Source organism: Coloeus monedula (assembly GCF_965178545.1).
Source record: "Coloeus monedula genome assembly, chromosome: 2".
NCBI lineage: Eukaryota > Metazoa > Chordata > Aves > Passeriformes > Corvidae > Coloeus > Coloeus monedula.
Genome location: NC_138782.1, coordinates 10,495,664 through 10,520,457, shown reverse-complemented (window position 1 = coordinate 10,520,457; position 24,794 = coordinate 10,495,664). Strand labels below are relative to the sequence as shown.

General features: G+C 39.1%; 1 protein-coding gene across 2 annotated transcripts; it reads left to right on the top strand.

Moving 5' to 3' along the window:
* On the top strand, positions 1-23,545 carry ACTR2 (actin related protein 2). 2 transcript variants are annotated; one of them, XM_082301895.1, is made up of 10 exons: positions 1-144; positions 6,234-6,344; positions 9,187-9,201; positions 11,270-11,485; positions 15,034-15,106; positions 16,989-17,125; positions 17,914-18,063; positions 18,743-18,888; positions 19,282-19,414; positions 20,522-23,545. In XM_082301895.1, the coding sequence occupies exons 1-10, from the start codon at positions 97-99 to the stop codon at positions 20,690-20,692; spliced, it is 1,200 nt and encodes a 399-aa protein (XP_082158021.1). In that variant the 5' UTR covers positions 1-96; the 3' UTR covers positions 20,693-23,545. The 2 variants fall into 2 exon arrangements, with proteins under 2 accessions (XP_082158021.1, XP_082158022.1); XM_082301896.1 differs by lacking the exon at positions 9,187-9,201.
* The last annotated feature ends 1,249 nt before the right edge of the window (positions 23,546-24,794 follow it).

The following is a 24,794-nucleotide window of genomic DNA, read 5'->3' as shown; positions in this document are numbered from 1 at the left end:
CGGGCGGCGCGCTCGGGGGGCCCGGCGGAGGTCGGGGCGGTGTCGGTGCGGCCGTCGGTGTCGGTCCCGGTGCGGAGCCGTGTCGGTGTCGCAGCGATGGACACGCTGGGCAGGAAGGTGGTGGTGTGCGACAACGGCACCGGGGTGAGTCTCTCCGGGCGGCGCTGGGACCCGCCCTGCTGCCGGGGCGGAGGGGAAGGGGAAGCCGGGCGACTCCCCCCGGAGCCGGCCCGGCTTCCTGCCGGCACCGCCCGCGGGCCGCGCCCGCCCGGCCCTGCTGCCGCCACCGGGCCCGGCCGCCATCCCGGCGCTGGCGCGGGCCCGCGGAATGAATGGGCGGGGGGGGCTGCCGGCCCTCGGCCGGGTGTCCCCGTGTCCCCAAACCAGGGGGGAGCCGCCGGGGGTCTGCGGTGCTGCGTCTGCCGTGCCCGCCCCCATCTCCTCGGCGCTCTGCTTTTACCGTCAGTATCGTGATTTCTCTACGTGATCTGAGCGAGTCTCTCTGTAGCAACGAGCGTTTAGACAAAAATACCGATTTTCAAAAATTCTGAATGAGCGCATTATACATCGAGCAATCAGGATATGTCCTCTCTCTGCAGGATAATTACTTTAGAAAAATGTTTGGGGGTTTTGTTGTTGGGGTTTTGGGGGGGGATTTGTTCGATTTTTTTTTTTTTTTTGGCAGCTGCTGTTCAAAACAGAGCATCATCCTTTCCTTAATACCTCTCTGATCTGCCACGTGCCTCCAAATCGGCATTTTTTAAACGAAAGGTTTTCTTCCCATCCTTTTCACCTTTTCCTGCCTCCATGAGCGTGCAGGCACCCGCTGGAGATCCATCCTTTTGTCAGGCTGTGAGGCACCCTGGCAGGAAGTGAAAAAGATACCATTTTAAAGCAAGAAGAAATCAGATGCTGTCGGTTGATATTTCCCCTTGGTAATTTTTTTTAGCAATCTAGGGTTTCCCCTAGTAAATCAGTATTGTGTGAAGAGTTAACATAGCTGGTGGTACATTAAGATCTTCTGAATGGCAAAAAAAGCAGGTTGTTGGGGTTTTTTTATGTGGACATTTGCAATAAAGAAGAGGGGTTTTTTTTGATAAGCCTAGGAAAGAATAGTTGAGACAAAGGATGATGTTACTAGAGATTTAGCATCTTAAATTAGAAGGTTTTCCAGTTAGCATCTGAAATTGTTGGAATGGTTCAGGAGGAAGAACATATTTGACAGTTCAGGGATTTGACAGTTTTGATGTCTTCATTTACCCTCATATAGCAAAAATTATCTTTAATAGGGCTAGGGTTCTTAGCCTTTGGGCATTTTTTACACTATCATTTAGAAAAAGGAAAGAAGAAAAGATAGCATTTAGCATTTTCTTCTTACAAAGGCATATGGAAGCTGCTTTAAATTTTTGTTTGTTTGCTTGTTGGGGTTCTGTGGGTTTGTTTTTGTTTTCTTTTTCTTTAATATTCCTACTGTGAGGCCCAGATTTAAAAAAAATAATTTGGAGCTTCATCCATTGGTGCGATCCTTTATATGGCAATAATCACTGGGTAGTAAAATGTTTAGTGTATTGGTGGTGACAGCAGTGTTGTGCCTTGGCTGGTCTCAGGTGTGACACATGGGGTAGAAGCAGTTGTTCCAATCAAATTTCACAAACTGGGTGTGCCACACAGATTTCTTTACAACCTAAGGCATCTGTGCCTGCTGTTAATTCCAGAGACATCTTGGATCAATACATTTTTTCCCTTTGTGAGTTGTACCAGCAGGATATAAATAACCGCAGGAGTGGAAAGTGCCTTTATGGTGCAAGAGGAGGGGCCTGTGTCACTTCAGCTGGTGTGGCTTTGGGCTGTGCTTGGCCTTTGGGCAGAACAACGTGTCTGGAAGTACCCTGGCTACGGACCTCCTTGGGTGGGAGAGCAGAGTATCAGAAGTAGTTGTTAAATCAGTCAACTCGAAATATTTAGATTGAATTGGGATAATTGAACAAGGATTGGGATAACTAAGCTGGAAGAAAATTCCATTCAGTAAAACTTTTGAGTCTCAACTGCATGTGAAGATATCAAGTAGTTCTATATCATCAAACCAGTATTTTGATAATAATATTTTTCCTATGTGACAAGAGATGTTTTAGGTCAGAGTGATTTAAGATACCTCATACTTATAAAAGCATGATTGAAATGAAATCTCCTGCCAGGCGTCAGAAATCTTAGATAAAAAATGGAGAATATCTTTGGAAAAATCAGGTGAATTTTTAACATTAGGCTTGTCTTTGAAATTTACTGTTCTTGTTAGGCTGCAGTAGGACTTCTGATGTATCAGGCTGCAGCTTATCTTTGAGGAAGAGGTGAGGGACTAGAAGGAAGTTATTGCAACATGTAGTGTGGGAGGCAGGCAGTGGCACCTCAAAGGTCTAAAGCATTAGAGGTGGATGTTCTTATTGTTAGAGGCCAAACAGAAAGTTGCTTCTTGGCCTGTAAAATTGCTGTAACTGTATTTAGGGTTTTTGTTTGAGAGTTGCATCAGTGGAAAGGATCAAGCTCAGAGATCTGATAAGAGTATTAGTATTCATTTTAAAACCAGTCACGTGACCTGTTTGCAAGCTTCCTCATTCTTTTAGTTTGAAAGAACACTTATACATGCAAGTTCTTAGTGTTTGATGACTCAGTAGGAAGTGAAAGACTCAGTATAAACCACAGTGAAATGGAGAAGAAACTATATATGGTAAAAATTCTTACATACATAGGCTTGCACACAGGCAAGCTAAGTAGCTATTCTTAAAACATGCAGAATGTATAGCAAATGTGTGCAAAAACAAATGATGATGAAGTCCTTGCAGAAATGGGTAAATTCATGGAGTGCTCATGTTACTGTTGGAGACATGAGCATTATACTGAAATTGTTCAATAATTATTGTGAGGGGTGTGCACAGCAAGAGGTGGAAGAGAAGCAAGTGCAGTGTACTTAAATTAGAGAGTTTCAAATTGAGAGTGGCAGGAACAGTGAGCATTTGGAAAGTGGGCTTTGGAAAGAGAAGCTGTTCCAGATTACTGCACTTCATGACATTTACTTGAAGATTTTGGAGGATTTCCTATAAGGGACAGGAGGGAGAGGTATCTTATGTTTCCTGTACCCCTTCAAAAAATCTAAACCAGTCCAAAATCTATTGTTATACAGATCTGTGCATTTACCTGTTGGTAGTTTTACCAAGTCTGGTTCTTCAGCCATAATAGCCAGTGTTAGGCCATCATAAACCTACTGAACCAGCTGAATACTCAGGATTGTATCAGGGAGAGTACTACAGTGGGGATGCTCCCATTGATAGGGAAGCTGACAAACAAGGCTCACTTGTCCTTATCTTCACCAAATTTTTATGTAGACTGGAGGGGGAAATTTCAAATTTGAAGGCAAATTAAAATTCTGTCCTTTCTGTCTATGGCTGAGTCTATCAAAATTTGTAAAATGTCATTTTTAAGCCTCTCTGTTCTGGCCAGAAAGAAGTGGGAAACAGACTGAATGTCCAAGCTTAATCTCACTCATTGTAGTTCGCATTGATTAAATCTGGTTTTGATTGTGTTTTAGGCTGGTTGGAGAAATGACAGTCTGTTTTTAAAATCTAGGATTTGTTAATTGCCAACATAGTTAATTTCCTGGGAAGATGCATCAAGGTCTTAATGCAAAAAGAGGCTGGAAGTTGCTATTCATATCAAATAGTAAGAATTTTTGTGGTTTTGTAGGTCACCAGTTTTTAGGTCAGTATAGTTGTATGTGATTTTGAGAGGTGTTTTAAAGGTTGGCCAAGGGGCACTGATTTTTGTGCAGTAGTTGTTTTGGTTGCATACATCAGGGTTGCTATATAAATACTGGGGGTTTAGCAGGGTTTAAAAGTTTGAGTAGTGGAGCTTCTTGAGGGGAGCGTTTCAGGAGTGTAAGTTCTAAGGATTTATTTAAATATTACTTATCCTGTTACTTCTGTTGGCCAGCATGGCTGGTGGTGACTGTTAGGGAAGTTGCTTCATGCTGGGGAACAGAAAAGGAGGAAAAAGCTGTACACAAATACACGGTTGTAAAGATGCATGGAGGTGCTTATGGTCGTGCTTAGAACAATTTAGGAAACCCTAAGCTGGAGGATGGGATTGTATGGGCTGTTTCATAGAACTTCCTTCTTAGGAAACCTTCTTGACCAGGTCCTGCACAATGAATTTTATAACAAGCATACGTGCACACTGTAGCAGCAACAAAAACTGTGTGATTGCCTTTAATGCAGTAATTCGCTAAGCCTGAAAGGGAGCTTTTATTTATTTATTTATTTTTAATATGGACACTGTTGTTTGGACTGAGCTCAGCTCTTCAAAATATCACATACGTTTCCTCAAATTTAAAACTTCTGTTAAAGCCTTCTGGTGTGTTCAGGTATGTGATCCAGAAGTGCTTGTGGCTGCTCTTTGCTTTCTCATAGCAGCCCTGAATTCTTGAATACACAGATAAGATCTGTATAACTCCTAGGTACGCCTGGCCTTAGTGTAACCGAAAGAATTGGTAAATACTTGCCTTTTTTAGAGTACTCTGGGTTTGAAGTAGAATGAGTGAAATGAGTTGTGTACACAATGTCGTTCTTCAGGTGTTCCAAACAGTTCTGCCTTTGGAGAGCAAACACTGAAGGAGTGAAAGAAACTAGGGTCGCAAAAGAGCAAAATAAAAATCCTTTCTCCCCTCTATTACCCCAGCTATAATTAAAATATCTCTTGGCTCTTTCTGTAATTGGCTGTCTAAATTTCTTTCCACAACAGGTGCCCTTTTTTACTGCAGTAAGGTGAATAATTACGAGCAACAGCACAAGTGACTTTTCATGTTACCGTTAGTGTAATGACAGAATTCGTGTCAGCTGCAATTAACTGTACTCTTTGCTTGGATAATTGTTCCAGTGGCAGTCTTCAGACCTTGCTTCAGAAAGCTCAGTGAACGTTTGGAAAATTCTAGCAGATGGCTTTTAATACAACCTGCAGTGGATAATAACGTTTTGGGACAGGGTGCCGAGGAGACTGTGAATTGCCTGTTCTTGGAGGCTCCCAGCACCCAGCTGGTCCCAGCCCTGAGCAACCTGCTCAGAATTCAGCGGTGACTGGTTTGAGCCCAGGGTTGGATGAGACAGCTCCTGAGGTTCCCTCCAACCTGAGGGGTCCCATGGTGCTGGGTTACCGCTGCTGCACCTCAGTGGTTGGGTAATTTTGCAGATGAAAATGTTTTTGTTCTGGCATGTTGATATAGTCCAGTAGGTGAACTGTGCATCAGAATAAAAGAGGAGTCTGCTCTGTATGAGCTGCAGGCAGAACCTCAGAGTATGATACATGGAAATATCCTATCAAAGTAGTATAGCTGAAGAGCAGAATTTGCTGATTCCCATGTACTAAACTTGTAACTTCTTGCTGGCACATTTAAAGTTTATATTTTACACCTGAACTTCCTCTAGTAACTATTTTTTTATTGTTCAGTAAATTGTCATTGTTTTCTTAGTGTATATACTATCTTGGAACCCAGTGGTATAAAGCTTCCTTTTGTATATATTGGGGTAACAAACAGTCTTTCAGAGCATCCTGTTTGGTGTGAACTGCCATCATCTGAGGTTTTAGTTGTGCTGTTGGTTTTAGAAGTGCTTGCTGCAAACTTTATCCTTAAAGGAAACCCTAAAAATTATGACACTTTGAGAAATCCATCTGAATTGCTAGTTCACATTTGAGCACTTTTTATAAGGGCATAAAACTTGAATTTGCAAGGTTTTGGTTTTTTTTTTTCTGGTGCATAGTTTATTACGCTGCTGTGTGCTCTAATTGGAGACGTGATTTAACTAGGTTTCATTGGTACTCATTGTAAAGTGATCCATTACAAAATTACAGATTTCAGGTTGCTAGAGCACTTTTTAACAGAGTGGCAGGAAATCCAAATTCAGACACCGGACTCTTTTACACCTTGCAATGTACTTATTAATTTTAATACTGTTTCTCAAAAATATGACAGTCTTGATTCAGAAAACATTCTGGAAAATAATTTTTTCAGTTTTAAAGACCTATGCATCGTCTAAAATGTGTAAAATTGATTTGAAAGTATAAATCAAATTGGTTTCCAGTGGGGCACATGGCGCTTAAATTTCGACTTCTAATTTTTTACCCCAAACCAGGTTTGTATTGGTAAAAAAAAAATAATGCATATTCTAATAAAATTATTTCTTCTTTTTCAGTTTGTGAAATGTGGCTATGCAGGCTCAAATTTTCCAGAGCACATTTTTCCAGCTTTGGTTGGAAGACCCATTATAAGATCAACTGCTAAAGTAGGAAACATTGAAATCAAGGTAAATGTTTTGATTGTTATTTCTTTCTGACATATAAAAATATTTAGGGCAGCTTTTGAGTTGTGTAATGTTTGGAAGTGTTTTTTTCCTTAACTCCCTTTTATGCTGTTTCAGTATTTCTTGATTTGTTTCTGTATTGGATTTTAGCCTGTCACAAACTACAAAGTTAAGAAGAGGGTAATCTAAAGCACTGGAGGCCTTCAGATAGTACACCTGAGGAGGCAGCAGGTAGGGCTCGAGTGGTTCTGGGCAAAAAGGGGCTTCAAATGCCAATATGCAAATGATGCCAAGATTAGAAAGCAGCACTCAGACAGAAGTGACTGACTGTCACCGAGCCGTACTGTGGGATTTTGAGACAATGCTGAAGAACTGCTGGAGTTTCCAGGTTTTTCTGTATGGTTTGCTTTCTACTCAGAGTTGATCATCTGTGATCTTGTATGAGATGTTTAACCTTGGTTGTGTTTGCGTTTCATTGTTTCTATGGTTTTTGTTTTCCTTTTGCTGTTGATGGATGTAGGTGCTCCACACCAGTTAGAGATGGAGAGGCTCTGTTCAGGCTGCTTTGTCTTGGGACATTATTCCAAGACATGGGGGGAGAACTACTGTTGGAGAATTCATTTTCTGAAGTCCAGGGAGCTATAATTTTTCACTTATTTTGTAATTAGAGTAATACTTCAAATGTTATTAGTTGCTTCTTCAATACAGGCTTTGGTAAATGTCTTGGCCCTGCTGTGGTCACATCCTCCCTTCTTGCTTCTAACCACACAATTCTCACCTTGTGCTGGTCATGCTGCTTGTGCAGGCATGTTGTGAGCCGCTTCAGTGAGCTGATTCAGCTGAAAAAGAGGGATTTCTTGGTCAGGTGAAGTTCTGACTGCCTCACTAGACCGTCGTGCAAACTCCAGTTGGAGAGCGAGGGAGAAGCAGGTGGCAATGCAGAACTGTAGAAGTGCCCACTTAGCCAGTGAAGGTTAAGTAGGACCACACATATACAGGCATTCAATTTTACTTTCCTTATTTGCTTCGGAGCAGCAGTTTAGGAAGAGGAGAAAAAAATCAGTCCAGTCTTGTTCCTTATTTTCAGAACCCTGTAGCTGACAAGGAGAACTTGAGTTGTTGGGTTTCTGCTTCTGCCTGTAAAATGGTTGTAGCGTCAGCAGGCCATACAAAGAAGTCAAAAGGCTGAAAGACACTAGAGCTTCCCAAGATATGGTTGTGGGTTTGTCTTGTTGCTATCTCAGTAATGCTTTACTTTGTGTCAGCTAGGACAATTTGGTTGAGAGGATAGAAATCTTTCCCTTTCACAGTAGAGAGGATTTTTTTGTAAGGAGAAGGAAAACATGATCCTTTCTCTAGTAAGACTTGGGGAGAGGTATTTCTTTGAACTTAATGTGAGAAGCCTCCTTAAAGGAGGTCCTGGTAAAGTTTTATGAAATTATGCAGTGATTTATGAGTCTGAACTCCCCCCCCCCAAACTTTCTTGCATGAAATCTCATTGTTGAAGTAATGTTTTATTTCCAGCTGATTCAATACAGCCTGTCCTGCCAGTTTTGGTATCCTCTGATTATCTGATACCTTAATTTAATATTGTTACAAATAACAGTGTTAGGTTGAAAAGATAGGAGGTAGAAGTGGGTTATTGCTATGATATCAGCAAAAGAACCTGTAAACTATCATTTTGCATGCATTGCTGGTCTTCTGCTTGAGCATGGGTCATGTGGGTGTGTTTCAAAGAGTACAAACTGTGTCTAGAGTCTTTCTAGAAGTTTTATATCATCTGCCTATAACAGCTTGTCACCCTTTCTTAAGGAAGCAGTGTATCAAGAGAAGAAATCCCTGCCACAGATACTTTGGATATCCCAGTAGGATAATACAGTAGAAAGACTTGTTAAGCATGAGTGCTGTTTTTCTTTGTGAGAATCTTGCAGATTTCCTAAAAAAATGTATTTTAGTGGATGAGTTTTATGCCAAAATTTAATTCTGGGCATACACTGTGAGTTCTTACAGGATAAGTTTAAAACCGAATAAAGGAAGCTGGCAAGAAGATTATCAGTTTAACTTTTCAAAACTATTCAGGAAAGCTGCACTCCTGTGAAATTCAGAAACTCTGTGAAAGGAGCCTGGAAGCTGATCAAAACAGTGGTTATCATCCATTGAGTTACCACTTTCAAGTTGCTTTGGCCATATTTTCCTTATGGATTCTCATTTCAGCTAGCAGCAGGGATATAGTTTTTTCTCTTACTCAGGAGTTCAGTTATTACTGGGATTATTTTGCTTAAAATTGCAAGTAAAACCAGAAGCATAGATGCTGCTCTTGGTTTTTACTGACCTACAAGTCTTTGCAGCAGGTTTGGGGGTATTAGTAAGTCAGTACTAAGGAGTAGTTTTCAGTTCTTGGATATATTAAGTGATTTTTAAAAAAAAATTTAGATTTAGCAATTGTCAGAGCTAGTTATGATCAATTGTCTTGTGCAGAGTCTTGTCTAGTTCAGATATACACCTTGCCCAGGGCAAAACTCCACTGTTATAGAATATTTATGCACAGAATCCTATTTATGACAGATAGGCAGATACACCAATCTTGTTTGCAGCCTAAGAAGCCTAAACATGACTTGCCACTTACATGTAGCAATAGCTTCCTTTAAAGAGACAATTTAATCTGGTGTCCTGATAATGTTAGTTTGGCCCTAACTAAACTAACTCAGATCATTTCCTGCTGTACATGCATCTCTTTTCAGCCTAATTCTACTGTGTACTTAAAATAATTTGAGAATTTCATTTAGGCGTTTTCTGACTTTCTTGCTTCTACCTTTTCTTCACCTTTCTTGACCTGTTGAAGTAGAATAACAAAATGATGGTAAGTGAGGTGCCCCTGTGCTTTTTGTTCACCATTTTTGCTTGATGAGACCTAGTAGCTGTTATGTTATTTTTTAAATGCTATTCATTGTTTTGTCTTGTCTTACATTTTACATTTGAATACATACTTATTTTGGACATTGTTCATTGCTTTGGTTTACTGGCAACTAATTAATGGGAATATTTTATGTATTGCTTTTAAATGCTACATAACCTGTAGTTTTGCAAGATGCAAGAATAACATTGAAAGATCAGTGTGAACTCAGCATCTTTAACAGTAGAAATTACTTAACATTACAAACCAAGAGTTTGAAGAAACATTCAGATTTTCAGTAGACAGATATTACTGAGTACTGAAGTGGTGGAAACATTGGATGCCACAATACTGATTCGTCTCTGCAAATTTGGTTGTGTTGTCCTTCTTCAACTGCCAAGTGTACGTGTTTGTTAGTGTGCTAGTGCTGATGTTCTCAAGAGAGAACAATTGTTCTTCCCTTTAGCTTTGTTTTAAAAGGATGTGAAAGTTCTGTACAACTTTCACTTTGCACCTTTGAATAGCGGTTTTTCCTGGGCTATGTCCTGTTGGGCAGCTTAGAGCCTCACAGAGCAGTGCACAAAAAAGGCTTCTGATCTTCCAATTCTTCTAACTGGTGGAGTTTGTGTCGTCTTAAATTCTCATGAGTAATGTGGCTGCATGGTGGAGTTCTCAGAGTATGGTTTCACTAGAGTGCTTTTGATTGAAAGTGTTGGAGTCTTGACTTTTGTCTTCTGTACAGTCAAGAGCTGAAGTGCAAGAAAAGTGCAAGTGAAGATCTGCTGTGCAAGGAAAACAAGTAAAACACCTTGTCAGGGAGAGAAGGTGAAAGAGGAGTGGTTTCACTTAAACTATTTCCAATTCACTTCCTTTTTATATAGTTAACAATAACTGCTTAGGTTACTTCTAAAACATGCATTATAAAACCGGATGCTGGATTTTTTCTTGTGCATCTTTTTTTCTCTGGCACTGAATAGTAGGTTGAGTAACCCTCACTTCCAAGTTTGCTGTGCCACAGTAACTGCGAGCTGTCGTGGCATAGGTTTGGATGAAGCAGCTGGCTTTTTTTTTTTTTTTTTTTTTTCCCCCCAATTAATATTATTGTGGGCACAGAGCTAATGATACCTAGAAATATGTTCTTACAGCCTAAGTACAAGTGAGTCAGTTTGGGGTTCTTTAGAAAAGTATGGGATATAATGAGGAGCAAAGATAAGATGTTACTGTGCATACTTCCTGTGGGAAATACGTGGGAAAGGAGAAGATGCAATGCTACTAATTTGAATGTGCAATGTTTGCATAACTAACGTTAATAAACAGATTGCTTAATCAGTGTGAAATGACTATACAAATTGCATTAGTTGGTTGTGTTTGTGCAAGAACACATTACTGGGGTTTCTGGCATGGGACTTTTGGCAAGGAACAGACGAGGTTATATTGTATATTTAGATATGTCTCTTCACACCCTATTGACACAGGCAATATGTAAACCATTGTTTCTTTTAATGTCTGGTGTGGAACTTATAATCTCTTATTTGCTTTTGCTCCTGTTCGGTACGCTTATTCACCACTCATTATTCCTTTTTTGGTATTGTGCACAGAAATTTGCAACATGCATGGAAAAATATTCTGCCAATCCCACCTACTACCCTTATGTGCTGTTTTGCATCTTGGCTCTTAGAAATTAGTATTTGATAAAATAATTTGGGAGGTGCCACTGGAGAAACATCCGTACTTACAAAGGTCTTTGTAGTCTCTAGCTCTAACAGGGGTTATTGGTTTCTTTAAGGTTAATTGAAAAAATCAAATCAATAATACTTATTTTGGAAAAGATTTAGGATGGGTAACAGCCAAATTTAAATATTACATGAAATATCCTTTACTTCTCTCCTAAGTACCTGCAAATGGTTCAAAAATGTGGGCATTGTTTAAGAACACATCTGGACACAGGCTGAAGCAGTTCACTGTCATTTTTGAGGAGTTTGGTGTTTAGCAAACTTTGTAAACACTGACATGTTTTTGTATTAAAATTTTACAGGATCTCATGGTTGGTGATGAAGCCAGTGAATTACGATCAATGCTGGAAGTGAATTATCCGATGGAGAATGGCATAGTTCGAAACTGGGATGATATGAAGCACCTTTGGGATTACACGTTTGGACCAGAAAAACTAAATATTGACACAAAAAATTGTAAAATACTACTCACAGAGCCTCCCATGAATCCGACTAAAAATAGGGAGAAGATTGTGGAGGTATGTCTGTCTAGTAGAAGCTGATATACAGTCATTGGAGCATTGCTAAGAGATTCCTTGTTCCAGCAACACGCAGTGACTGTCTGAAGCAAAGCAGTTCTGTTCTCTAACCAAAACTCATTCTCAGCCATAGGCATGAATGCTACTGTGCTTGAATTCAAACCAGCTGATCTCATTCACAAGCTGTAAGCAGGCATCTTGTCTCAAGCATTAGCAGCAGCATTAAAACACAGAATTGGAAATACATGTCTGTCTTCACATACCCAGGATACGTTGATTACTAGCTGTTGGATGAATGTTAATTACTTTAAACGACTTGGACTTGTATAAGCCAGTAATGCAGAGGAGATTGGAGTTAGATGATGCTTAGCAGACAGAGCAGTGTTGTTGGAGGTAGTTGAGAGGAAAGTGTGATGACAACCAGTGCACTAATCTTTAATTAGTGCTAGGGATCATCAATGAAAGCCTTCTAAGAAGGAAAGCCTGGTTCTTGCATCCTCAATCTCAGAGTGCTGCCCTGATGATCTAAGCTCCAGCTGAATGTTGTGTTCAGTGTAGGTTGTCAGATATATATTGTTTAGCTCCTGTACTATGTGATGAAGACTCAGTTTTGAAGAGCAGTAATGTTTGATGAGAACAAAATGTTTCGTTTTCTGTTTGTTGCATTTTTTTTTCTCATAAGCATCATACATATTTTCAATTAATGCAAGTTTGAATATCAAAGCTGGTATATATATTTCCACAAATTCATTGCTTAGTCTGTTAAGAATTTACATTTATCCTTGCCTTTTCTTTAAAATCCTTTTGATGTCACAGCTGCAGTAGTGCTTTCTGCAGTGTGGCAGTGAATACATTTGCACTAATCCTTTCTTTCAGTGACCAGGGAGCAAATGAAGTCTGGCAAAGTTGGGAAAACTTAAGTGAAAAAAATCAGACTCTGCAATCTAAATTTTTAAAATTTAAAATCTAAAAAATTGCATTTTTTAAGCAATTGTGGAAATTAGGGATCTATAACCTGAGTATCAGGTAGTGCAACACTAGTAATATCATGTACTGTGTATCAGCCAGCTGTGGTGTGATAGGCAGAGCAGATTATTCTCGGTGGCCTCCTCATAGCAGGAATGGCTCCACTTCCTGTCCAGGCTTCTTTGCTTTTCAGTTGTCAACAATAGTGTTCTTGTTTCTGTTTTCCTGATAAATACAAAAGGATGGATTTTAGTTGATCTGGTGCCAAGTAATTTTATACCAGAAATTCAAGAGTCTAGTGTGGCCTCTGAATTCTGGTAGAATATTTGCATTGCTCCATTTGCCTCTTTAACACCACCCCAGAGATCATAGATACTTAATCATGATGCAGATTAGTGAGAACTAGAATCCATTTTTGTAAATTTAAATTTGAGTACACAGAAGCTCATTGTTTCTATTAATGTTTTTAATGGAGCACAATGTTATGAGAACTTACAATATTTAGTTTAACTGCAACATATTTATACTCCTTCCATTTTTGACATAGCCTCCTCCTTTCCAGGGAGGCAAGCCCAGTGTGAGGCAGAGGACTGAATGAAGATAATTCCTAAAGCCTGCAGTAAATATAATAATGTCTCTGTATTTTGGGATACAGTGCAGAGCATTTGAGAAGAAAAGCTTAGTCATCTGGACCATATAAAAATGATAGATAATTATATATGCTATCCTTCATTCTGTTTCCAGTAATTTTCTTTCCTCACTTCATTGCTTTATCAGACCCACCTGCAATAGTAAGGCAGCAAGTGTTCACATGTCAGCTATTTTGTAAAATATATATTAGAAAAGTGCTTTTCCTTCCATAGCATGTACAAGACCCTGGTTGCTCCTCAGCTTGACAGCGTGTTTGTTGTTTGTCTCTATCTGCTGCACTCCCATTGTGTAACACCCTCAGAAGCAGCCAGACTGTAGTGGCAAATCAAGAAACTGTAGAGACGCTTGAGCACAGTCACTTCATCTAATCCAACCTATGATTCCTTATATTTTTCCTCAGTTTTTAATTATTCTTCCTTTCTATACCCAGTTAGAACATCACTCGGTAGGTAATCAAATATCTGCTGTCATGTGAAAAAGAATCTTTTCAGGGAAACATCTTGCTCAGTATTTACATCTTAAGATTCGTTCACATACGTGTCCAGTGTCAAGGCGATTTCCATGTCAAGTATATCTTGGAAGAATGAATGACAACACCCCCAAAGGTTATAAAAGGTTTTGTAGAGGCTTTTAGGGTTTGGTACATGTGAAGGCAGTAACTAATGCCATTTGAATATTGATTTTGTTGTATGAAGGTGATAATCTAGATTTTTCTTATATTATTTTTTCATTTAATAAGCACTCAGGTTGCTTGAAAATATCCATTGGAATAGTCTTGGGTTTAGACAACGACTGCTGAAAGTGGTTCTATTTTGAGTTGCTGCCCTTTCAGCTGTTCCCTTTCTGTTCCTTTTCACACTGTTCTAACGGAGGAGGTTCTTTAAATAGTTCAGAATTCTAAAATTGTCAGGCATCAGCTTTTTGCTTCAAAAATATTTAGATATCTTTTACTTGGGCTGTGGGAGTACTTAGGATTCAATCAGTTTCTAATCCTAGAAGTTGCAGAAGGGTTCACAAGGCTGCAGAGTAGCAAAAGCAAAACCTCTGTATGTGTTGGAATAATCAGAATTCATCCATTTTTCCTGGTAAAGCTTTTAGAGGAGAAAACTGCTGTACAGCATGATTTATCTACTTGGCCTTTTCTTGTGTGTTTAGAAAGAAGACAAGATCTTATAAACTATAAATCCTTTAATCTTGGCCTGTTTCTTAACTGAAACTAGTTCAGTGATTAGGGAAACCTAGTGTACAAGACAAGCAGTTACTTTTCCTGTTTCAGTGTGAATTCTGCAAACCTGCAGTTTTCTCTCTGTAGTGGATTTTGCACTAATTTTAAAAGTTTGTCATTGATTGCCCTTTAAAGAAGGGAAGAAGGTGGTTCAGATCCAGAGAACCACCTGTAATCCTGGGCTTATTCTAGACTAAGATATGCAGGAGTCTAGTCTTTATTTGACATAGTCTGCAGTAGTACAAAGTCCGTATGGCTTAATATGAAGAATGAAAAATGCCTGAACTTTGTTTTAAAGCATACACCTTAAACAAACATTTTATTCCCGAGTCACACTTCAGTAATGAATTGTTCAGCTGGTCTACAAGTACTGCCTCCCACTCATTAGGCACTTTGGAAAAGTGAAAATTTGTGTAAAGCTGCAGAAATTGGTGTGTGGGTTTCTTTTGTTGCTAAATGGATGTGGAATATTTCATCTGGCTTGTCTGGTGTGAACAGGCAAGGTACAGAACTGAATGTACTCCATAGTGTCCTAAAGCACATAGGGCTCTAATGTTTGTGTAGAATCTGTGTGATGAAATTTCTTGGGAAGCGTTTTTGATTAGTAAAAATACGAAATTCTAGAAATACAGTTTTCAAACACCGATGAAATTTCTTTGAGGTATTTGGTCTATTTTGGAAGCTGATTTTTGCCTTCATCTTACAGGTTATGTTTGAGACGTACCAGTTTTCTGGGGTGTATGTAGCCATCCAGGCTGTTCTTACTCTGTATGCTCAAGGTAGGCAAAATTAACCTAAAATTTCTTTAGTTTACAAATGTGTTGCTGAGCCGAAGAACTAATATGGCATCACTGGGTCTTGGAGTCTTGGGCTTAATTCTATGCTGTTTTCTAAGGAAATTTGTTTCTGACTGGCACGCTTGCTTTTTGTTTTGAGGAACTATTTTTAGGTACCACTGTCGGTGTTACTTGGATTTTGCATGGATAAATGCAAAAACCTGGTTCCTCAAAACTGTTACTGTTCCAGGGTGCAATCATTTTGCCTTTGGCATCAAGTCTTAATGGCTTGCTTTGGATTTTCTGGAAAACGAAGAACTTTTTACCATGAGTAAGAGAGTAATTTCAAGATGATCATGTGACTTCTGTACTGTTTTCAGGGGAAAAAATAATTAAATGTTGAGTCTTCTGCTGTAGATAAACTAGATTGAAATGGTCCTCAGCCTGAGCAGACAATTATGGATTGTCTGAATTCAGTGGAAATTCTACCATCAACTTCAGTCCATCTAGGATTTTAGGAAGTTACTCAAGCACATCAGTTCTAATACCATGACTCCTGGCATCTGTTTGTCAGTGATTTGGTGTATTTACCTGTCACATGACAGGACATAAATATCTGAGTCCATTAACACGTCACTGTAGTGCCTATGTCCAAGACCAAAAGCAGTGGGGTTCTGGAAGGGTGGTTCTGCCATGCAAGTCATTATAACCACTTGAACCAAAACCACTTTTTCAGACCTGAATATTAATTTTATTTGCTGCAATGTGTGCTATTACATTTTTCCCCTTGGTTTTCTTTGGTTTGATTCCTTATAAATATTTAATTAACTGACATTTACAATCTTAAATTCTGCTGTAATTGTACATGTACCTTACTGTGTAGTACTCAATTACTTTGTGAATAACAGAATGTGAGACAACTTAGAGCAGCCTGCAGTGTTTCTACAAACCATCATCTAAAACAAAGCTGAAGACCTTCTAAGATGTAAAAATCCAGGGGCACATAAATCAAACATTTGATTTTGAAAATAAAAAAACCTCCTTTAAAACATCCTACGTATTTATGTTATTTCAAAGATTGAAGTAGTGGCTAAAGTTATATAGAGATGTGCCTCATTTCAGTGTACTGCACTTTTAAGGTATCTCCTTAAAATATGTTTTCTTGCTTTAGGTGGCTTGTGAGAAACTATAAAACTGTTTTCTGATCAACTTTCACCATTGATTTTTGCCTCTTAACTATAGAAACTTCGGTTTCTACACATTCATGATACCTGTTTTGTATACCTTAGGATTTAATAGTTTGTGGTAAACTTTTTTCGTGAGAGTTGATTTTTTTTTATTCTGTGAAGGTGGATCTCATTCAGCCTAATGCCACCTCTGTGAGGAAATACTGGGTGTGTGCTGTATAGTCCAAATATTCTCTACCTTAAAAAAGTATTTGGTTTTCTGAATATCAGTAAAAATCAACAAGTCCTAAGAATTTAACAAGGTAAACTTGTGGCTTGAACATCTCTAGGTTTCTTCATATTTCAGAAATTAATATAAGGCTGCACAACTGAATCTGTGGAGGAATTTGTGCCCCAATAAGCATTTAATGAGCATAGATATTCCCTTTAATTAGAGTGGAATTTAAAATGTCAAAACACCAGATATAATTGTGAGCGGTAGAGTTCTAAACATCTAGGTAAAAGTAAAAGTAATGCTTCTAAAAAAAATATATGAAAACATTTGTTACTATGACATCCTAAAGTTTAAAATCCACTGATGACTGAGGGAAGAGGGGTTGTGTCAGGTTACAGTGAAAAATCCTATCTTAAACTCACTACTGTTCTGCTCTATTTATGAAAGTGCTAATAAAAGTTGTACTGCCCCCCCATTCTTTTAGGTTTGTTGACTGGTGTTGTTGTGGACTCTGGAGATGGTGTGACTCACATTTGCCCAGTTTATGAAGGTTTCTCTCTCCCTCACCTCACGAGACGGTTAGATATCGCTGGCAGGGATATCACTAGGTACCTCATTAAGGTAAGCTGGGAAGAGGGTTTAAGGTTGTGGCTGGTATCTATGGTATGTTGGTTCAAGTCAAAATCCCTTGACAGCAAGAAACCACTCTGTGTTTTCCCTTTATTATTCATATGTTAATTACATAAAGAACTCCTGTATTCTCTGTATTGCTTCAGTCTATTCTTACTGTGTTTCCTCATCTAAATCACATGTGAAGATATTGATGTTATTCACAGACATCACATTTTCTTAGTGGCAGTCTTGTAGGAAGGGAATTTATTCCATATTTGGGAAGGAAAAACTTGAAAGTTGGCTTTCTCGATACCTAAAGTGAAAGCTAAATTGTGTTCTTTCAGTTCTACTCATCTATTTTCAGAAAGGCTTTCTTAGTGTGGAAAATGGTGTAGTGATTCTTCCCCGATTATTAAATAAGAGAGCATGTTTGATAGACAATTCATTTGTTTGGGTGTTTTAAATATAAGCAACATCCTGGACTGACAAACTTTATGGTTAAACTGGAACGCGGGAATGTTCTGAAGTGAAGTTCTAAAGATAAGAATTATTTTAGGTTTTTTTCATTTGTCTTTGTGCTGGTTATGCTGAAAGTTGTAATGATGAAGAGAATCTCCCATTTGGAGTAATGCTGCTGCCTTTCTGGGGATAATGGATACGCTGGGATGGATTTGTTTTAATACCCACATTTGCAGCTAAAAAAGGGAGATGAACAGAGATACGTGTTTAAATACCCCTCTACTGAGAGATCTGGACTGTTCTTCTCATTTCCTGCTAACCTGCTGTGCTCCCTCCAGCTCCTCTTGCTGCGAGGTTACGCTTTCAACCATTCTGCTGATTTCGAGACAGTTCGCATGATCAAGGAGAAGCTGTGTTACGTGGGATACAACATTGAACAGGAGCAGAAGCTGGCACTAGAGACCACAGTTCTAGTTGAATCCTACACGGTAAGTGTCTCAGGACAGCTTTTCTTGTCCTAGACTTCTAGGTTAAAATTCAGGTAGCATTTAGCTTTGATTCCTTTACAATTTTTCTTGGCAATAGCTCACTTCTCAGCCTGTAGAATCAGATTAATTGGTTCTGCGGAAATCTTCTACAGGCTTTTTTCAGATTTTCTGTAAGACTTTGTACTCATTTTTGTCATTGTAGATCTTTGAAATTTGAATGTTCAGGAATTTGTAGAGAAAATGGACTTATTCTAGCATATGAAATTGTTTCATCTTCATCCATCCAGCAGTGAGACATGAGAATGATATCTGGTGTCAGGAAAGGTAGACTTGCTCCTAGTGGATGCTTTGTGATCACAGTTGGAAAAATTTGCAGAAAAGCATTATTCTTGCTGTAAGATAATTTTTTAAATTGATATTAGGAGTTGGTGTTGCAAGGAAATATTCGGTAGGTCAATATCGATGTATCTGGTTCCTGATGTCTCAAAGTGAATTGCAGAGTGATTAAAGAATTTGTATATTCTTTCAGTACTACTGAATGACTTCTTGCAGTGCTGAGAATTATCAACAATTTCCTGTGTTAAAACATTTGGGAGCAATGTAGGTCATTTCCTCTTGGTTTTTTTTAGTATTCAAGTGGCTAAAAGTAGTCTTTACAATGGTGTTGTTTCTTCCCTAGCTCCCAGATGGCAGGATTATCAAAGTTGGTGGAGAACGGTTTGAGGCACCAGAGGCTCTCTTCCAGCCTCACTTAATCAATGTCGAAGGGGTTGGTGTGGCTGAATTGCTGTTCAACACCATCCAGGCTGCTGACATTGATACCAGGTAAGAGCAGAACGTTTAAAATTCTCGGTCTGGGTGCAGGGCTGATGCAAGAACTAATGTCTTCAAAGTAACACCTTTTGCTTTAGACACTCTAATGTGTGCTCCTTAGGGAGGGTGTATGCTGGGAGTGGGGCTCAGGCTGAGCTTTTGAAGCTTAACAGGTTGTCTGGAAACTATTTGGGTAAGAACGAGCAAAGATAAAATCTTGAAAGCACAATATTTTTTTATTTCTGCTTTCTGGGAAAGCACGAGCAAGTCTCCTGAGCTTGTGCAGTCTGTCTTTGTGTAGTGACTGTTTTTTAGATTTGTATTTACTCCCCTGTCTGTAAGGTACCTACAGTAGTACTGAGTACACTATTACAACACTACAAAGACTTTTTTTTTTTGGGTCAGGTCTGAATTCTACAAGCACATTGTGCTGTCTGGAGGGTCTACCATGTATCCCGGGCTGCCTTCACGACTGGAGCGGGAACTGAAACAGCTCTACCTGGAACGAGTTCTGAAAGGAGATGTGGAAAAACTCTCGGTGGGTATCGGGTGGCTGCTGCATCCGGAGGGTGCAGAGGCTTCCCCTGAATCCCCACTAGAGGGAACCAAGTGGTCAGAAATGACAGAGGCTGCGGGTGGCCCTCTGCAACTTGCAAAATCGCTGCCTCTCCTTCCTCACACCCTGCGTTTGCTTTGTACATACTTGCAATGAAGTTACCTTCTAGACCCTGCTAGTAGCAAATAATTCCTGAAGTCTTGGGTTCGTTCGAATGTAAAACAGGCTGATAAATGCCAGGACACAAATTGTAGTGTTGGTTAAACAGAGCTAAGGAATTTCTGTGCCTTAAAGTTGTCATAGAGAAAAAAAAAAATTTTTTTTTCAAAAGTGAGAGGCTAGAGTTCTAACACGCTTTCAGGTGGAGTAAGTTTCCCTTTTCCATTGGTTACTGTGATAAGCAGGCAACAGCTGCACACTTTACAGAGGTAACAGCGTGTTGTACTGAAAATTCCTTTGAGTGGAGTTTCTAATGGTGAACTGAATTGAACTTCCCTCATTCTTAATACAGTGTTCTCTGAAGATCTTCTGTGGAATGAGTCAGTTGTACAGAATGTTTTACATCTGAGACAGTATTTCAGTCATAGCTTTGTACTCATTTTTGCTCTTGAAATTAGAGCTTTAGCACTGAAGAACTTAAGGGAATATTAATTAGTTAAGCTGGTTTAGATTGTGTAGATTGGTATAATTCTAAAATATTCATGATTTGATGATCTGGCAACTTCTGATAATTTTAGCCATCAAAGATTAGGAATTATTTCACTCTTTACAGTGTTCCTGAAATGCAAAAATTGGGTCTTTAATTTTTTGTCAGTATTCTGATGCCTGGGCTTTTTGTCAATATACTGAAAGTACAATTTTTGGGCAAGTGTCAGTAGTTGTGTCTAATTTCCAGTGCAAAGTCGTTATTTTACTTTGGTTGCGCAAGCTGGAAGCTCGCACAGAGTGCCCTATGCTAACATTTCAGTGTTTTAGTTGCATTTTTCTCACAAGACAGTTTCCACTTCATTGTTCTGGTGGAAAGCCCAATTTTATTTTGCAAGGCTTTGTTTCAAGAATCCTAGTAACAGTTTCTGTTCTTTTTCTCAGAAATTTAAGATCCGAATCGAAGATCCCCCTCGTCGGAAGCACATGGTGTTTCTGGGGGGCGCCGTTCTAGCAGACATCATGAAAGACAAAGACAACTTCTGGATGACCCGACAAGAGTACCAGGAAAAGGGAGTGCGTGTGCTGGAGAAGCTTGGTGTGACTGTTCGATAAATCCCAAAGCTCGTTCCCGTCACATGTCTAAAGCTTTTTTCTTTCATTGCCAATCTCTGAACTCACTCAGCTACATGCTATGGAAGGGCCTGTCTGTGGCCTTTTGACCCAAACGTCAGGTTTTGTTCTGGTTTCTTGGGGTAGCTTTTGTTAAATGTTTCTTAATGTGGCTAAATTTGACTATTAAATCTGACCACTTCCCTGCAAACAAAACGGAGCAAGAGCAGCCTGTCTACTTCATTGTTCCCTCCCAGTAGGCAATTGGGTAATTCTGGTAGGCTTTTTCTTCTGGGTTTATTGCTGTAGTCCTGCTAGCTTTTGTCTCTAGTTCACAAGGGGTTGTGTGCCTTTTTTAGCATAAGAAAACCTTTAAACAAGAGTTTTTGCTATTGGATCATTGTGGTGGTTATCTTTGCATCTTTATGCCTCTCTCTACATTAAGTTTGCTTTTTTCTTTCCTGCAATTAGGAATTTTGATTAAACATTGTTAAAAACTAGTTGAAGTAGCTGGAATGACTTTAACACACTGTTTCGATGTAATGTGGTTTCGTATGCACTGCTGCCTAAACTGGCTTCTGAGGTGGTTCATCCTTAAAGGTGGTGGTGGGGCCTTCAGACTGTATTTCTCTAAGTGGGAATGTACAGTTGCCACAAATGGAGAAACACCTGATGTTCTGGCAAACGTACATTTGTGGCCTTAGGTGTCTTTTTTCTGGAGAGAGGAGACAGGTTTGAGCTGTTTTTCTTTTTTGTTAAGGGACAGCTGGGGGGTCAGCCTGACCAAAAATGCCTCTTTTCATAACTAAATTTTGGTATTGTGTTGTCTTGGCATAGGAAGCAAGAAGGTTAAATTAGCTATTCTGTAATTGTTGAAGAAATTTAGATATGCTGAGACAGGAGCCTCTAAACTTATTGAAGAGATTTAATACTTTCAGAAATGCTTGTGAAAACTGTAACTATAGAGATTAAAACCCCCAGAACTAAGTTTTAAAAAGTCTGATGTTTTAAGTGCTTGTATGTACATCAGAAGCACTTCCATTAAACTTTACAGGTATATTAACCTAGTGCCAAGTAGTTACTGCAAATGAATATTTCAATGACCAGTGTTTATTGCAGCAAGCTGATATTTATAAACAACCAGTGGCAGTAGGTTTTAAAGAATTACTTATATTTGTTCCAGTTAAGAATAATATTGAAATACAAGATGTTGGTTGGTAAATAGCCACAATTCATTTTATCCAGTCTTGATTTTTGATACTTAACATGCGATGGGAAAGGAAGTGAAAACCAGTGATGAAAATGCTGTTTCCAGAAAGTACATTAAAGCTGAGTTGTTCTAAAAAAATGGAAGTTGTCACTAGTAAGTATCAGCCACCTTTTCTGAGTATAGTTGCCTGTATTTTTTTCCTACTAGCAGACTGGTAACTCTTTGCAATAAAATCTGCCTTACATTAAGCATAGCAAAAACTGCTTGCATACAAATGCTAGCTAGACTTAGTTCTACTTTGCTTTCCATAGAAATAGACTGGTTTTCAAAGCCTACCATAACATTTAAGCATAAGGAAGTCAAGATCTGCTCTTGACTTCCAAACCTTGGAATGTATGAGAGATGCTTTCATATACTTGCCATTTGTCTACATCTTTACATTAATAATTGACCCCAGGAACATGGAAATATTAAACTCCCTTGGATTCTTAAAATGTGCTTCCTTTCTAAATTGAGCAGACAGCTTCCTTTGGCTGAGCGAGCCAAAGGGGCAGAAACCATGTCTGCATTTCTTTAATAACAAGACAAGTCACTGTAGTATTGCTAGTAATGACCATTTAATTATAGGTGGGTGGGGTTTTTTGCAGCTATATTTACTCTTAACTTGAACAATATGAATTTACAGGCATGCCGGTCATGCCTCAGTGCATGCACTTAAGCAGTTACTAGATTTTTGGGGACATGAATGTAAGGGGTACTCCGAATTCCTGTAGTCTTCTAAACATTTAATACACAAGACTTAAAAATGCTGTGGGCTTGCTTTAGAGCTATGATTTCTCATGTGACTGTCTCTGGGCTTTTCAGGCAGTGTTGGGAATCATGGAAATAAACCAAAGAATGACTTAAAAACTTTTTTAAATGACAATCTGTCATGTGATTTTTCAAATCTAGACCTTGATCCTGCAACCCCTTTTCTAAACCATCTTCTCCCCTGTCCACTGGCTTCAGTGAGGTATGTGCATGTTTGAGTAAAGGTTTTGGAATTTGGCCCCTTCACTAGAGAACTTCACAGCACCATGAGTAATAAATGTCAGTTGATTGTGCAGAATCTTGGGTTTCCATGGAAACCATGTATATATTAAAAAAAGCAACTAGCATTTTATATTAACTGTGACCATGGATTCAGAGGAACACATTCGTAATCCAGATACTGAATGGGGTGTTCCAGTTGTGCTCAGTGTGGTTCTCCATGTATGTGTTTGCACACACAAGAGTGTTGTGTGTGTGTTCTCTCAGCTGACAGCTTCAATACTGCTATGAAAGCAATCTGGTTTTAAAGTCTTTTTGAAGACCAAATAACTTGAATTGTATTTGCAAAATGCTTCAGCTCCTATAAAATTAGAATAGAAGATGCCGCATCAGTTGTAAGTTTTTTGGGAACATCCTATTTTTAATGTTAAGCTGCTTCAAACCCTCCCCTCCCCCAGTGTTCTAGGATGTTAACCAATGTAACACAGATGGCTTTTTATACAGTTCTGAATAATGTTAACACACAACACTGGTTGAGACCATGAATGGAAATAAACATCTATTTAAATTGACAGGTCTTTTCAATACAAAAATAAAATCAGATTTTTTTCAAAGTAGATTATGTTTGCTTTGTTTCCTTTGGGAAATCACAGTTCTGTCAGTTTTTCTCTAACTTAACTTCCATCACAAAACCATCATGAGCCGCTTTTGCTGAGGAAATCTGATGTGACAAAATAACACATTCTCTACTGATTGCTGTCATACTCCATTCTTTAGCCAGTATTCCACTCCCTCCATCCTTTTCTTTAAAAAGAAAATAAAATCCTTATCCTTGGACAGGAATCTTTTTCCAGATCAACCTCCATACTGCAAAATGGGAAGAGCCCTCAATTTCTATTGACCTCAGCATCCTTGGCTAAGGTCAGAAGCCACAAAATGATGCCCTGTTTAGGAAAAGTCTCCTTGCCATTGTGACTTCATGTGCTATTTCACCTGCATCCCTTATTTTAACTGATAGAAAAAGTGCATATGGCATTGACCTGTGGCATTTAGAAGGACTTGAGTGGATTAGTGACTGGTCCACCACTCATGATGCATTTATCTGGCTTTTGAAATGAGCTCAACCAGCTTCTTCCCCCAGTCCGTTACACAGGCTGTGCTGGAGGAATGTTCCCCAGGCATCTTGTTCCTAGTAGGATAATGGGTTTGCTTTTCTTAGATGGAACCACTATGTGCAGTTTGGCTCTGCATGCATCTGCCAGTGGCTGGGTCAAACACTTGTCATCTTAGGGACAGATGCAGATAGACAGGATTTTAATAGGAAAAAAAAAAAAGCCACCCTTAACCCCAAATCTGTGTTTCATCACTGTGCATTCTTGGGAAAAAATAAATACATCTGGCTCTACCTCTGCTCAGTACTAATTCATGGTCCCTGCTCCTCCCACTTGGCTTGTTTTGCCTGACATGGCTTTTGTGTGGAAAGGACTAAATACAGCTCAGTTGACATTTGCTAGTCAACTTTTTCAATAGTGAATTCCTCCCTGTGGGCACTTCAGCTATTTTCCACAAACAAGTGTCATTAGCTGTTTCAATACTGTGAAAGATCTAGTTTTGAGGGATTTTTATGGTTGTTATTTGGGGTTTTTTGTTGGTTGGTTGGTTGGTTTGGGGTTGGTTGTTTGTTGTTTTTTTAAACCCAAATATATCTGCTTCTACATTCTAACTCTGGGGAGAATGGTATTAGAAAAAATTGGACTTTTCCAGCAAGTATTTAAGCTAAAATTTTGCTTTATTTGGGCCCTACTATTTCATGCTTGTTCCTTCTTAATGGGTTGGTTTGTTGCCCTGATGGTGTAAGTCACCACC